Genomic DNA, 13,496 nt, shown 5'->3' on the forward strand with positions numbered 1-13,496 from the left:
AGCACCTCCCGTGTGTGGCTCTGCACTCTATGCTTGCACTTGTTTGTTTGGGCCTAAGTCCCTCCTGGGCAGCAGGAAGCTGTCCGCCCTGCTCACTGCTGCACCCCCAGGCCGAGAGCAGCATGCGGTGCGTGGAGGAGCTGGAGACGGTGGCCTGCAGGCCCCGGGCCCAAGCCGCAGCTGCTGCCTCCACAGCAGTGAGCACTATGGACACTCAAGTCCTCACCTGCCTGCCTCGACCAGAGGCACCTGCAGAGCTGGTAAGCTCTGCCAGTCAGCGGCACGTCTGCCTACCACTGCTCCGTGACCGGCTGGCAAGTCTTCCTGGCAACCGAGCTGCATGCTCTCACCAGCAGACAGAACACTTCAAACGAGTACAGTTCTTACTCGGTTGTAAGGCACTCCTCCAACCCCTCCCTTGCTGTGCAAGGAGTCAAAGAAAAGAGCTCCAGACTTGTAGTTCACTTGACACGTGCAACTGATAGGCCTGGTTGCCAGAAAAAGCACAACACCGAGATTTAATTAACACTTCATTTTCTTAGAGGTTATGGAAGTTAAAAATATAGTAGAAAAAGAAAAAAGGGAAATCTAAAAAAATGTACATGACAAGCACCTTGCCAATGGGTTTCAGCCCCCGACAAGTTCGCTGTGGGTTCAGTGTGACCAAAGAAATGACAGTAGAACGTTTCTTTGGGGTGAAAGGGTTTATTCGGCGTGTTCTCCCGGGGGTACGACAAGCACTAGCCTCTCTGCCTCCGCCCAGAGTGCTGGGCCGCGCTCTCTGTATAGCGTAATGATAGCTTACTGCCTACGGGTGTGAAGCAGCAGCCCAGCCACAGGCCAGTTTTACCATCAGATGGTTTAAGTTCAGTGAGCATCCTGGCCATGGGAGCCCCAACTGCCCCACACTATCACGGCAAAGGGGCTGGCACCTCAGTGCCACATCCCCACTGCACGTGGCTGATCCTGCGCAGACGGTGTGTCAGGCAGCCCCAGGGCACCGCTGCAGGCTGAAGTGTGCCGCCCGCCTGGTAGGCCCCCAAGGGCTCGGCCCAGGACCAGCCCTGCACCAGCTCTGGGCTAGTCAGGAGAAGAAACAGATGAAATGCGAGCCAAGCACGGCATGGGAACAGGTGCATCTGGGCCACTCATTTTGACAGTGAGGAGTCACAACGTCATCCTGGCTGTCTGAAGAGCTCACACGCATCCGGGAACATGAGGCCCATGTGCAGTTCCCAGGAGGAAGGAAGCTCTGCTGGCAGAAGGCAGAGAAGAGGCTGCCGAGGGGTGGCACGGCCGGGCTTTCCCTGTGCACAGTAAGATGGCTGAGGCCACATAAAAGCAGTGAAGCACAGTGAGATGGCAGCAAACCCCCCAAAGTGCAGAGCCCGCCCCACACCCCTCTTTGGAAGCCAGGCCCCAGGTGTATCTCGTGAGCAGCTAATGAACCCAACACCTGCCCTGTTCCAAACACTAACCACACGGGCAGATGCACGGTGCCCAGCCCCGCCAACATGTTCACTCTGCAGCCCCAGGATGGTGCACACCACCTACCCCTCGATTTCCTCCCTCCAGGACTCACTACCTTCTGTGCTCAGACCTGGGACCCACCTGGGTGGCCTGAGTCCCCACACGTCTCCTTAGCCCCTCTTTGCTGCCCAGCCGCCCCACATCTCCACTGCACATGCATAGGCACCCCTATCAGGCCTGCACCACAGCAGCAGGAGCTGCTTGGGCACAACTCTGGGCACCTCCTGATGGCTCTCCCCACTGTCCCCAAACCCAAGTGCAAATCTCACCACTTGACCCCCTGGAACACCCCCTCCTACAGCAGAAGCTCTGGCCCTGCCACCACAGGAGCCGGGCTTCTAGACCAAACCTGTGTACCCGTCCCTTGCCAGGGGCTTCCCCAACGCTGCAGAGCCCACACCACAGTCATCCCCTTCCCCCTCCCCATCGCTCTGCAGCGCCCAGAGTACACACTACCACCTCTCTGCACCTGCGGCGTCACATGCCTGCTGCCTCCTTGTCCTGTCTGCTTCCCCTTCATCAGACGGGACTCTCCCACCCCCAAACAGGTGCCCACAGCCCAGACAGCTAGCTGGCACACCGAGGGCTCCCAGACCACACTTCTGCTGCCCACGTGCACCCACTCCTCTCTAGCCAGCTTACTTTTGAGCACTGTTTTAATCTTGGTCATCATTGGTTGCACGCTTGTCTCTCCATCAGATGGATGGTCGCTGTCACCTCCGTATTTCTCCTCCAGTCGCCTCTTTTTGGGTGCACAGAGGCCCTCTTCCAGCAGAGCATCAACATCATTGTCAAAATCATCCTGTAAAACATACTGTTCAGACACCATGGCCCCCAGCGCCCCCATTCCTGCACCTCAGGCAAGCGTAACAGCATTAGTGAGAATAGACACAGAAACGAGGTGCTGTCAGGGGGCCTAGGTGTGTCTTTATGGTGCATAATCAGCTGAAAAGCAAACGGGTGAAACCAACACGCGTGGTGCAGACGCACACCCCACCAGGAGGCGCTTCTCTGTAGTGCTTGCCACCTCGGGCTGGATAGAGGACACGACGCTGACCAGCGCACCCAACTTCTCTTAGGGAAGTCTAAAGACCTGGGCTCCTTAGAGCTCCCTCTTTTCCACAGGAACACTAGTCCACCTCACGTGGGCTGGGATTTTTTTCTCTGCAATATCAGTTTTGAAAAGATGCTGCAGTTTCCGAACACCATTCTGGGTTTTACTAAGAGCACTCCCAGGGGCCTCACCAACATACCTCATAGGAGAAGTTCAAGGCCTCTTCATCCACTCTGTCTCTCTGCGTGATGGCTTTGGCAGTGAACCCGCCTGCTCCTTCTTCATCTAGCTCCAAATTGTCAGTAAAATCTTCTAACTCATCGAGCACTGCATACTCCACTCTCTTTTCCTGATCCAGCTCATTCTCCTCATCCTTCTTATCAGCACTCTCACCCCCTACGCCCACCCCGTTACCAACACTCCCGCCAAAGGGACAAGCATGCATGCCCCCACCGACAGGGCTAAGGGCCAGACCGCACTCTGCCCGAGCGTCGCGCTCCACTCCTGTGTACAGCACCTTCCTGTCCTTACTCCTGCAGCTCTCAGTAAAGCTCACACTAATCTTTACATCCTTAAGCAACTTAAGGTCAGGGCAGAACTTCCGGACCACAGGTGCGTGCCGGGCGGTGCGTGGGCTGTGGCCACTACTGTTCGGGTCTATGAGGAGGCGGGCCTTAGAGAAGGATCCTTTGGAGAGAAGAGAAGCTCCGTAGAAGTTGAGCGGGTCCTCAGCAGGGGGTTCGGCCTGTCCATCACCACCAGAGCCAACGTCCATTACCTCTGCATCACTGGACGTTTGCAGGGGAGGTGGTGGAGACTGTTCACGGGGCAGCGCTTGGAGGGGGCAAGCTCGGGTCTCCATCACCGCTTCTCCTGCGGGCTCACGCGGGAGAGGAGAGGGACTCTCATACGTTTCCATAGTAAAAGTGGGTAAGACTATTTTAAAAGACCAGAGTTTTAAAAACCCTTACATAAATCTATACAGCTAACATGCACAAGTCCGCCGAGACCCGGGTGCCGTCCTGCCCGCGCTGCGCACGCTGGCGGCTTAGTCAAGCTGGCCACATTGCTCTTTTCATTAATGTAGACAGCTTTTAGAACCACTGCCTCAATTATTGGAAATCACAATGCACTCAGCTTAAATGACTGACGACTAAGCGAGTCTGTCTTCATGCCAAAACGGCACCTTTCTTCTTCCACCTGCAAAGAGATTTAAAAACATCGTCACAAAGGAGGGAAACCAGCTTCCCTGGTACCAAGAGTCAAGTGCTGTTAACAGTGCAGTAAAGAACTTAAACTAATAATACTGCCTAAGAGAACCTTTTAGGGTTCAAAACAAACTATTTATTTCTTCAGAACCTAAATTATAATTTAAGTCCAAAGTTAAATATTGTATTAATTATCTATAATTGTAATTCCCACTTCAGCATCACAAAACCAATACTATCTTAAGGCTCAGAAAAGCTTAAGAAAGGAACTACGCCTCAGCACAGCAGTCCCTGCACTCATCCGTCAGGTCAGCAAGCACGCGGTGCAAGGCTGCCCTCTCCAGCACACGCATAAGGCATGTGGCCTTCCGCTGGCCGTTGGATCCACACTGATCCACTCACCTGCTGGGGCTGGGTCAGTCACGGGGCGAGCATGAGACCCTCAGCTCAACTCTGCGGCACTAGGGCCTTGCAGGGACAGCCAGGTGCTCTGCTACCCCGGGACCCCAGGACTCTCCTGGGCCCACAAGGTGGCATGCGGACCAGGACAGTGAGGCAGCTGGGGTCGCCAGAGGTGGCTGGTTGTTCCCAGCAGAGGAGGGGGTGATGGCGTCGGGAAGTGAGCCTGGCTAGGGTTGGTTGGGGGAGTGGCAGGAGATAGCTGGAGCCAAGGGACAGGGGGACCTGAGTGCCACCCAGAGCCTAGCTCCATACTGGGGGCAATAATGATCCATGGAGGCAATCAAGTGACTCTCATGCCATAATTTAGTACCTACTGAAAGGAGACTGACAGCTCTGCCAGGCGCAGTACCTGTGCCCAAGGTGTTGGGAAGCCAGTCCTCAAGGCCAGAGGGCAAAGGTGTAAAAGAGGCCCCGGTGACAGGGCTGGCACCCTCGAGAACACTGAAGACACAGAACTGACTGCACTGCTGACCAGGGAGAGGTGGAAAGAAGAGATAAGAGGGAACGGAAGGCGAGTGAGGTTTCTCCCCTGGGGGGCACGTGGTCCGGCATTCAGGCAGGAGCTCATAGAGAATGGACAGAGCACCCAAGCAACCCTGTCCAACAGGTGCTGAGGCCACAGCTCTGTCCCAGAGACCCAAGACTGGCCCAGAGACCAAGGGCCAGGACACACCAGCAGGGTGGTAGTCACCCCCAAAATCAAGCAGAGAGGCAGCCCAGGGAGGGAACACAGAACAAGGGAAGGGCTGAGGATGCGAGTCTGGGAAGCTCTGCTCCAGAGGAAGGACGACAAAGGGGATGACACGAGGCAGGTCAGAGGGACAATCTGAAAACCCAGAGGCTGCAAGAGGGCCGGGCACCAGAGCAGAAGTGCATGCAGACACACATACACTCCAACACCAGGCAGAAACATACACATATGACATGCCATGCACACATGTGTAGATAGGCACATGCACGCCCACTCCCACAGGGGGCACACTGACAGGCTGCAGGGACAGAGGACAACATACCACACGTTTAAGAAGTTTATAGTGTAGGGATAGAGCATGGCGGTTGTACTTAGAAGAGGAAACAGCATACAAACCAGACACTTGGTAAGATTTAATTAATTCATTCAACAAATATTCACTAACCATCTACTCTAACGGAGGCACTACCATGAACAAGGGACAAGGTCCCTGCCACCTGGACACACTGGAAACATGACGACCATGGAGCTGTCACTCTGTTTCTCACATTCTAAGATGCCCTTACATTTCTAAATTCAGTGTGAATTTAACACAGTAACTCCTTCCAAAGGTGTGCCCACAAAGGTGCCACGGATGGAGGAAAGAGAGCACGTAGATGATGGACTCAGAGCTGCATAGTAAATACTAAGGGGGCTGCAGACAACAGGCAGGAGGAACCCCAAGTGGAGTAAGGTCGGTCTCCTGGCAACCAAGAAAGATCCTTTCAGAGGACAGACAAATCAGCAAGCCCAGGGCTTCAGAACCCAGGTAAGACCAGGACCCACCCCTCAGCCCCTGGCAGGCCTGAAGTCCCTAACGAGAGCCAATTGGTGATTCCGGGGCTTAAAAACAAAACTGAAGATGTGAGGAGGGGGTGCAGACAAATGGTGCTGCTGTACCGTGAGAAGGCTAAGCAGCCAGAGTAGAAGCACAAAGCGAAGATGGTGATGCTAACACACTGAGGGCAGCCTTCATGATGGCACCCAAGGAGGTGCACAGGGAGGGCTCCTAAAGGCCCCAGGGCGGCAGCTCAAGGCTGAGTGCCCCTCCGTGGGGCAGTTCTGGGCAGGGCCTTTCCTTTTCTCTGTAAGCTTTCCCCAATCACTCAACAAGTGTTTGCTCAACACTTTCCACAGGACACATGCAGCCCATTCCAGATGCTGACGACACAAGACAGGGTTCCTACCCCTCAGAGCTCACATTTTAGCAGGAGATGAACAAGTAAACACTAAGAAAAGCTAAGTGTTCAAGAGAAAACAAAGAAGGTGGGGGAGAGGAGACAGCTTCGGAGGCCTCACGGCCAGCAGCCAACTCAAGGCAGAGTGAGCTCGGTAAGCAGCAGGGTGGGAGGGAGGACATGCTAGGTGACACGGAGAATGTGCGGCGGCAGGTGAGAGAAGGCCGGGTCAGTGAGCGCAAGGGAGACCGGGGCTTTGGCTCTCATCTTGAGACAGGTGGGCTGCGGGACAGCAAGGTCCAAGCGAGGTGGGAGGGTGCAAGGCCAGCAGGGGCAGCCAACGCTCAGCCAGGCTGTGTGAGGCACGCCACGCGTTTCCCCCCACCCGCTCTCATGCAGTGCTGTGAGAGGAAGGTCAAGGACAGAGACGTGAAGCAACCCGCCCAAGGCCACACAGCTAGGAAGCACTGGGGCTGCTCTGCCCGCAGGCGTGCCAGGCTCTGGGGGCACCGCCGTGGCTCCAACACTACCTCGCAGTTTAAAATGTCCAGAAAAACTGTGGAGGGTGGATAGGGGGGAGGGGCAAAGGGGGAAACAAAGAGCAGAGTGGAGAGGCTGACCAGGTGGCTGGGACCAGCACATTGAGCGGGAGGTGGTAGGAAATGGCCCTAAAGCTGGCATGGAGGCCCAATAGGAATCCAGGTGACTCCAGACTCAAGCACAGGCAGTAGGAGGGGAGTTTGGGTGGGCAAAGACCTGCGTTTAGGTTTAGCTACGACTACTTGACATCAGACCAACACAAGGAAATGCAGAAGAGGCAGCAACTCAGGAGGGAAGCCAGGGATGGGAACAGAGAGGCTGGAAACAGCACTAATGTCCAGGAAGCTGGAGGATGCCACCAAGGAGGGAAGGGCAGCTACTGAGACCAAGACTGGGTGACCAGTCAGATTCCCGTTTCCTGCCCCCAGTGTCACAGTCAGACAATCAGACAACACCTAGAAGTGCCCCCCACAGCGCCTGGCCTTAAAGGGCTCAAAGCCCGGTTCTCCCGCCATCAGCCCCACTACTGCTTCAGCTGATGGAACGCACAGATGCAAACCTTGCTTGCCTAGTGGACCGTGAGCCAGCAGCAGACTCACAGCAGGCTTCCCTGGATCCCTGGCACCAGGGGTAAACCAATACGCTTGGACAGCGCCCTTCGTTGTAGTCCACTTGCTGCGATGGCATCGAGGCGCCGGCTGTGACGGTCCCGTGCTGTGACTGCTGCCTCTCGGTCAAGCCTCTCCCGCTGCAGCCTCCCGCCCAACCCAGGAGCAGTATGACCTCATCCACTCCTTTTGTCATACTCCGATGAGCCTCACACCCCGCGCGCACAGGCCGCACGGCTGACCGGCCATTCACTCCCTTTGGCGAGTGAAGGCCCGCGGGAGGGTTCGGGCTACTTTGCCTGTGGCCCCGGGACTGGAGACCAGGCTGCAGCCAGGAAACACAGCGTCCCCGCCTAGTGGCCGGTCTCTAGACTGGACTCTGCCGTGCATCAGGTAACAAGGTACATGCAAGCATGCAAAACGGCAAATGAAATTCCTACCATGAGCAACCCAAGTCCGCGGATGACACTTGACAGGTATCACTGTCAACAGGTTGCCACCTTCCGTTTATTTCTAACACGATCATTGTTACAACAAAACCACAGTCCGATTATCTACTGTGACCCTCAATCCAGGAGCATTAGGTGGATAAAAAGCCTTGGGCGACTTCTCAGATTTCACAAACTGGGTTACAGCCGGCAGCGTCCTGGGCCAGCACTACCCCCGTTCACACACTTCCCGCCTGAAAGAGACGCTGCGGCAAAGGGCGCACAGGGCCAGGGGCCTCTACACTCGGGCTGCTTACCCGGCGGAAAGCGACCGGCGTCGGGGCCCCCCGGGCCCCAACCCCACCCCCGGCACCCGCGCCCGCACGGCGGGACCCCCGCCCCGCCTTCTCCGAGGCCCGCGGCCATGATGCCTCACAAAGGCCGGGCCTCCGCGTGGCCGAACCCGCCCGCGCCCTCCGCCCCGCCCCGCCGTCCGGCCCCGGCCCTCGGCGCGGGAAGGAGGGAAGGGAAGGGCCGCCCTCGCGCAGGCCGCAGCGCCCGCCGCCCGGCCCGCGGGGCGCCCCTCGCGCCCCGCACCTACCTCGGCGCCCGCGGCCTGCCGGAGCTGCCCGCAGCCCAGCCACAGCAGGGAGGTCCTCACGGCCCGGCCGCCGCAGCCGCCGCCACCTAGAGAGGCCGCCCGGGCTCTCTCCGGTCGGCGAGACCCGCCTGCCGCGCGGGGAGAGCGGAGGGCGGGCCTTGGCGGCCCGCGGCCAATCCCTGCGCACGGCAGCTCCGCATTGGGGGAACCACGGAGCCGGCTGTGCAGGCTGCCAATCGGCGCCTCGCGGCGCTCGCGGCTACGGCGCGCGGCCCAATACAGCAGGCGCGTGGGCGGGACCAGGCGCGGAGGCCGCGGCCGCTCTAACGGTCGCTGCCGGGGCGGGGCTCGCCGCGCGGAGCGCCGGGAACGGGAACGCGGGGGACGCCGGGAGCGGAGGAGTGCGAGGAATGCTGGGAGCGGCCGCTCGCCGGGAGCGGAGGTCTGGCTGTTGCTGACGATCCCTTGCACACGCAGGCATTATGTATTTTCCATTTAAAAGTCTTAAACGGAATCATTAGGAAAGAAAGACAAGCATGCCCAACTGTCTGGCACTTTTATTTTTTTGGTGAAAGGCTTTATTTCAATAATCTGAAGATTGGTATATATCATTACATATACAAGACTTATCTGTTTAACTCTTAAAGAGTATATTTCTTGGCAACACCCCTTAGATTTGCTCTGCAAAACTTTTAGTGTCTTAAGTTTGCCATTATTTGTGATGGTTATTCTAGTTGTAGTTTAATTATGTCACTTTTTTATTAAGGTATCATTGATATACAATCTTACGAAGGTTTCACATGAGCAACATTGTGGTTTCAACAGTCACCCATATTATCAAGTCCCCCCACCCCATTTCAGTCACTGTCCATCAGTGTAGTAAGATGCCAGAGAGTCCCTACTTCTCTGTGCTGCACTGCCTTCCCCATGACACCCCTACAATCGTGTACTAATCATAATATCCCTCAATCCCCTTCTCCCTCCCTCCCCACCCCCTCCCCTTTGGTAACCGCTAGTCCCTTCTAGGGTTCTGTGAGTCTGTTTTGTTCCTTCAGTTTTGCTTCATTGTTATACTCCACAAATGAGGGAAATCATTTGGCACTTGTCTTTCTCCGCTTGGCTTATTTCACTGAGCATAATACCCTCTAGCTCCATCCATGTTGTTGCGAATGGTAGGATCCGTTTTTTTCTTATGGCTGAGTAATATTCCATTGTGTATATGTACCACCTCTTCTTTATCCATTCATCTACTGATGGACACTTAGGTTGCTTCCATATCTTGGCTGTTGTAAATAGTGCTGTGATAAACATAGGGGTGCGTATGTCTTTTTCAATCTGAGAACTTGTTTTCTTTGGGTAAATTCTGAGTGGAATTTCTGGGTCAAATAGTATTTCTATTTTTAGTTTTTTGAGGAACCTCCATACTGCTTTCCACAATGGTTGAACTAATTTACATTCCCACCAGCAGTGTAGGAGGGTTCCCCTTTCTCCACAACCTCACCAGCATTTGTTGTTCTTAGTCTTTTCGATGCTGGCCATTCTTACTGGTGTGAGGTGATACCTCATTGTGGTTTTAATTTGCATTTCCCTGATGATTAGCAATGTGGAGCATCTTTTTATATGCCTGTCGGCCATCTGAATTTCTTCTTTGGAGAAATGTCTATTTAGATCCTCCACCCATTTTTAAAATCAGGTTGCATTTTGGGTGTTGAGGCGTGTTGAGTTCTGTATATATTTTGGATGATAACCCCTTGTTGGATATGTTGTTTACAAATATATTCTCCCATTCTATAGATGCCTTTTTGTTCTACTGATAGTGTCCCTTGCTGTACAGAAGCTTCAGAAGCTTTTTAGTTTGATACAGTCCCATTTGTTCATTTTTGCTTTGTTTTCTTCTAAGAAAAAGAGATTTTTGCCAGTGTTTTCTTCTAAGAGTTTTATGACTTACATTCAGGTCTTTGATCCATTTCGCGTTTACTTCTGTGTATGGAGTTAGACAACAATCCAGTTTTATTCTTACATGTAACTGTCCAGTTTTGCCAACACCGGTTGTTGAAGAGGCTGTCATTCCCCCATTGTATGTCTATGGCTCCTTTATCATATATTAATTGCCATATGTGCTTGGGTTTATATCTGGGCTCTCTATTCTGTTCCATTGATCTATGGGTCTGTTCTCATGCCAGTAACAAATTGTTTTGATTACTGTGGCTTTGTAGTAGAGCCTGAAATTAGGGAGCATAATCCCCCCAGCTTTATTCTTCCTTCTTAGGATTGCTTTGGTTATTCGAGGTCTTTTGTGGTTCCATATGAATTTTAGAACTATTTGTTCTAGTTCATTGAAGAATGCTGTTAGTATTTTGATAGGGATTGCATTGAATCTGGAGATTGCTTTAGGCAGGATGGCCATTTTGACAATATTAATTCTTCCTATCCTTGAGCACAGGATGCATTTCCATTTATTGGTGTCTTCTGGCACTTTTCCTTTTGTTCATACCGTATCGGGAGCCTCCAGACAGGGGGCATAAGTAAATGGAGGAGGACAGCTCTTCCTTCCAGAGTTCCAGTCAATAAATGTAGAAGGAAGATGGATATGGAAAACCTCCCATTTGGAAGCCAGCACAATAGCTGTGTCAGACAAGCATCATGAATGGGAAAAACTGGGCAAAAGTGTGAGGAACAGGTGGAAGTTTTTTGTTTTACAGTTGCAAAATTTTTCCCCAATACACTAATTGCAAAAGGAAAATAGTAGTTCTGCAGTGGAAAAAGACCTGAGATACCTTAACCAAGTAATCCATGTCACCAGCTAATATATACACACCCTAAGTCAGAAAAGTGTACACTCTAGAGAAGTGCATTGCACTGCACATTCGTGAAGGAAAAGCGCACGAGGAAAGGGCCGTCCTGTGGGCCTCCTGAGAAGGGCAGCATCCCTTGTGGGTGTTATTTCCCAAGAGGCAAAGCCTGACTGTCACCACAGAGATCAGGCTGACCCGAGTGAGGGGCATTGCACCAAAAGGCTGGTAGATGCTCTTCAAAAGTGTCAAGATGTTCAAGTCAAGGACCGAGGAGCGGCCTGAAGGAAGCATGACTAAGTGCAGTGTGGGAGTGGGGCCCAGGGTTGGAATGTGGTTCAGGAAAATATTATTAGTGGGACAATTGGTAAAATTCAGGGATGGCCTGTAGATGAGTTACTAGTATTATATCAGTGTTAATCTCGGTCAGGATCATTTTACTGTAGCTGGGTAAGCTTGTTAACGTGTGGGAACTGGGTGAAGGGCACTGTAGATCTTTATTCTGTTTTTTCTCAAGTTTTAAGTCTGTGGAAATCACCTCGAAATGAAAAGGTTAAAAAAGGTAGGAGGGTGGGTTTACAGGCGATGATGCTAGAGGCTTACCAAGGCCTTTCGCTCATCACCCTTCCGTTCACATGGCTGCCCCAGTGGTCAGCACTGGGCACCTCACAGTGGGCACTGAGCCCCATGAAGGTCTGGCTCCTGGCCTTGGCCCAGCATAGTTGTGGGAACCCCACACACATTACCATCCCACTTTAGTGACCACTCCACGCTTTGTTGTCTGTTGAGTTGGGGGCCTTACCTGCCCCAGTGATTTGAGACCTCAGACCTACACACTACAGCTGGCTTCCCACATGGCCTGGACCTACTGGGTGACAAGCCCCCACCACAGGACCCCCCCAAGGTCCCCACCCAGATCCAGCCTCAGAGGCACAAACAAGGGCCTGATGAGTCCATCTGCTGGCAGGAGGCCAGGAACTTAGGCCTGCCTGGACAAGACCCAAAGGCAGGCTGCATTCCAAGGCTGGTTACATTTACTCATGGGCTCGCCTCCAAATCAGCCAGCCCCATGCCTCCAGCCTCCACAATGGCACATCTCATCACGGCTGCCCTGGAGCCAGAGAGCAGGTGCGGCTCCTCCGGGAAGGGGCATCCGACATGGGGAGGAATCCCCCAGCAGCCCAGGAGAAGAAGCCCTGTGCTGGGAACGCAGGGGTCAGATACATCTGGGGCCGAGCACAGAGGCCCAGGCCCTCCTGGGTGGCATATCAAAAGCACTTTCAGAAAGAACCCGTTTCCTAGGGTCCCTGTACCCTTGTAACAACAGCACAAGGGCCTCACTTCGAAGCACTGGCCTAAACAAATGGGGGCTGGGGAAGCACCAGCCCTGTCATCCCTGGTTCAAGTGTCCAGCTGACCTAGGCATTAGGATACAGCTATGGGCATGAGAGGACAGGCCCTGCCTTCCTGGAGGCCCCACTGTGACAGGGATGTGCACAGGCAGCAGTCCAAACACACAGCATGCCAGACAGAGCCAACTGCAACATGGAAAACTAGTACAGGGACCAAGGACAGACTGCAACTTTAGACGGGATGCCTCCTGAAGACTTTGGCCAAGACCTACACAGTGTGAGGGAGATACCTGGGTGAGGAGTCCTTCAGGCAGAAAGGATGGCGAGTGCGAAGCCCTGGAGCAGAAGCTTGCAGGAAGTGTGGCCATGGGCAGCCAAGGCGCTGGGACGAGTGAGGTGATGACGGGAAGCGGCCCAGGCGGCAGGGTGAGACAGAGCGGGAGGCCTGAGGCCCAGGGGGCAGGCGCCCCAAGGTCCACCTCGTCCTCATCCCGGTCCTTCCTGCCCTCGGGGTGCCGCCTTGCCGCCTGCCTGGGGACTGGGGGAGTGTGGCAGCACCGCCCCAAGCGTGTCTCCTCCTCTGTACGGTGACGGTCACGACTGTCAGTCTGCTAGGGCTGCGGTACCAAAGTACCACAAATGAACGGCTTGAAGACAGAAATTGACTGTTGCACAGTCTGGAGGCCAGAGGTCTGAGATGAAGGTGTGGGCAGTGCCATGCTCCCCCTGAAGGCGCCAGGGAAGGGTCTGTTCCAGGCCTGTCTCCCAGCCTCCGGTAGTGTCTTGGCACAGCGCAGCACAGCTCACCTTCACCGGGCATCCTCCCTACGTGCGTGTCTGCCTGTGCCCAGACTCTCCCTTCCACAAGGACACCAGTGACACTGGCTTAGGGCCCACCCCGGGATCTCATTGTATCTTGATTACCTCTGTAAAGACGCTGATAAGGTCACTTTCTCAGGTATTGGAGGCCAGGATGCCAACTTATCTTCTGGGGGGCACACAACTCAACCCGT

The 13,496-nt window shown here is 54.3% G+C and overlaps 1 protein-coding gene across 4 annotated transcripts in view; it reads right to left on the minus strand.

Annotated features, from left to right (window-relative positions):
* Positions 1-8,552, minus strand: part of DGCR8 (DGCR8 microprocessor complex subunit) — a 31,979-nt gene extending 23,427 nt beyond the window's left edge. Inside the window, exons 1-4 of one of the 4 annotated variants that reach the window (XM_057492252.1) lie at positions 8,340-8,551; positions 7,262-8,004; positions 2,784-3,784; positions 2,173-2,332 (exon numbers count right to left, since the gene is read on the minus strand). In XM_057492252.1, the coding sequence (XP_057348235.1) occupies positions 2,173-2,332; positions 2,784-3,503 (880 nt within the window). In that variant the 5' untranslated portion in view covers positions 3,504-3,784; positions 7,262-8,004; positions 8,340-8,551. Of the gene's footprint in view, positions 1-2,172; positions 2,333-2,783; positions 3,785-7,261; positions 8,005-8,339 lie in introns of all 4 variants that reach the window. The other 3 variants (XM_057492253.1, XM_057492254.1, XM_057492251.1) reach the window with 3 other exon arrangements.
* Positions 8,553-13,496: the final 4,944 nt, after the last annotated feature.

This window comes from Manis pentadactyla, chromosome 14, assembly GCF_030020395.1.
Source record: "Manis pentadactyla isolate mManPen7 chromosome 14, mManPen7.hap1, whole genome shotgun sequence".
NCBI classification, from domain to species: domain Eukaryota; kingdom Metazoa; phylum Chordata; class Mammalia; order Pholidota; family Manidae; genus Manis; species Manis pentadactyla.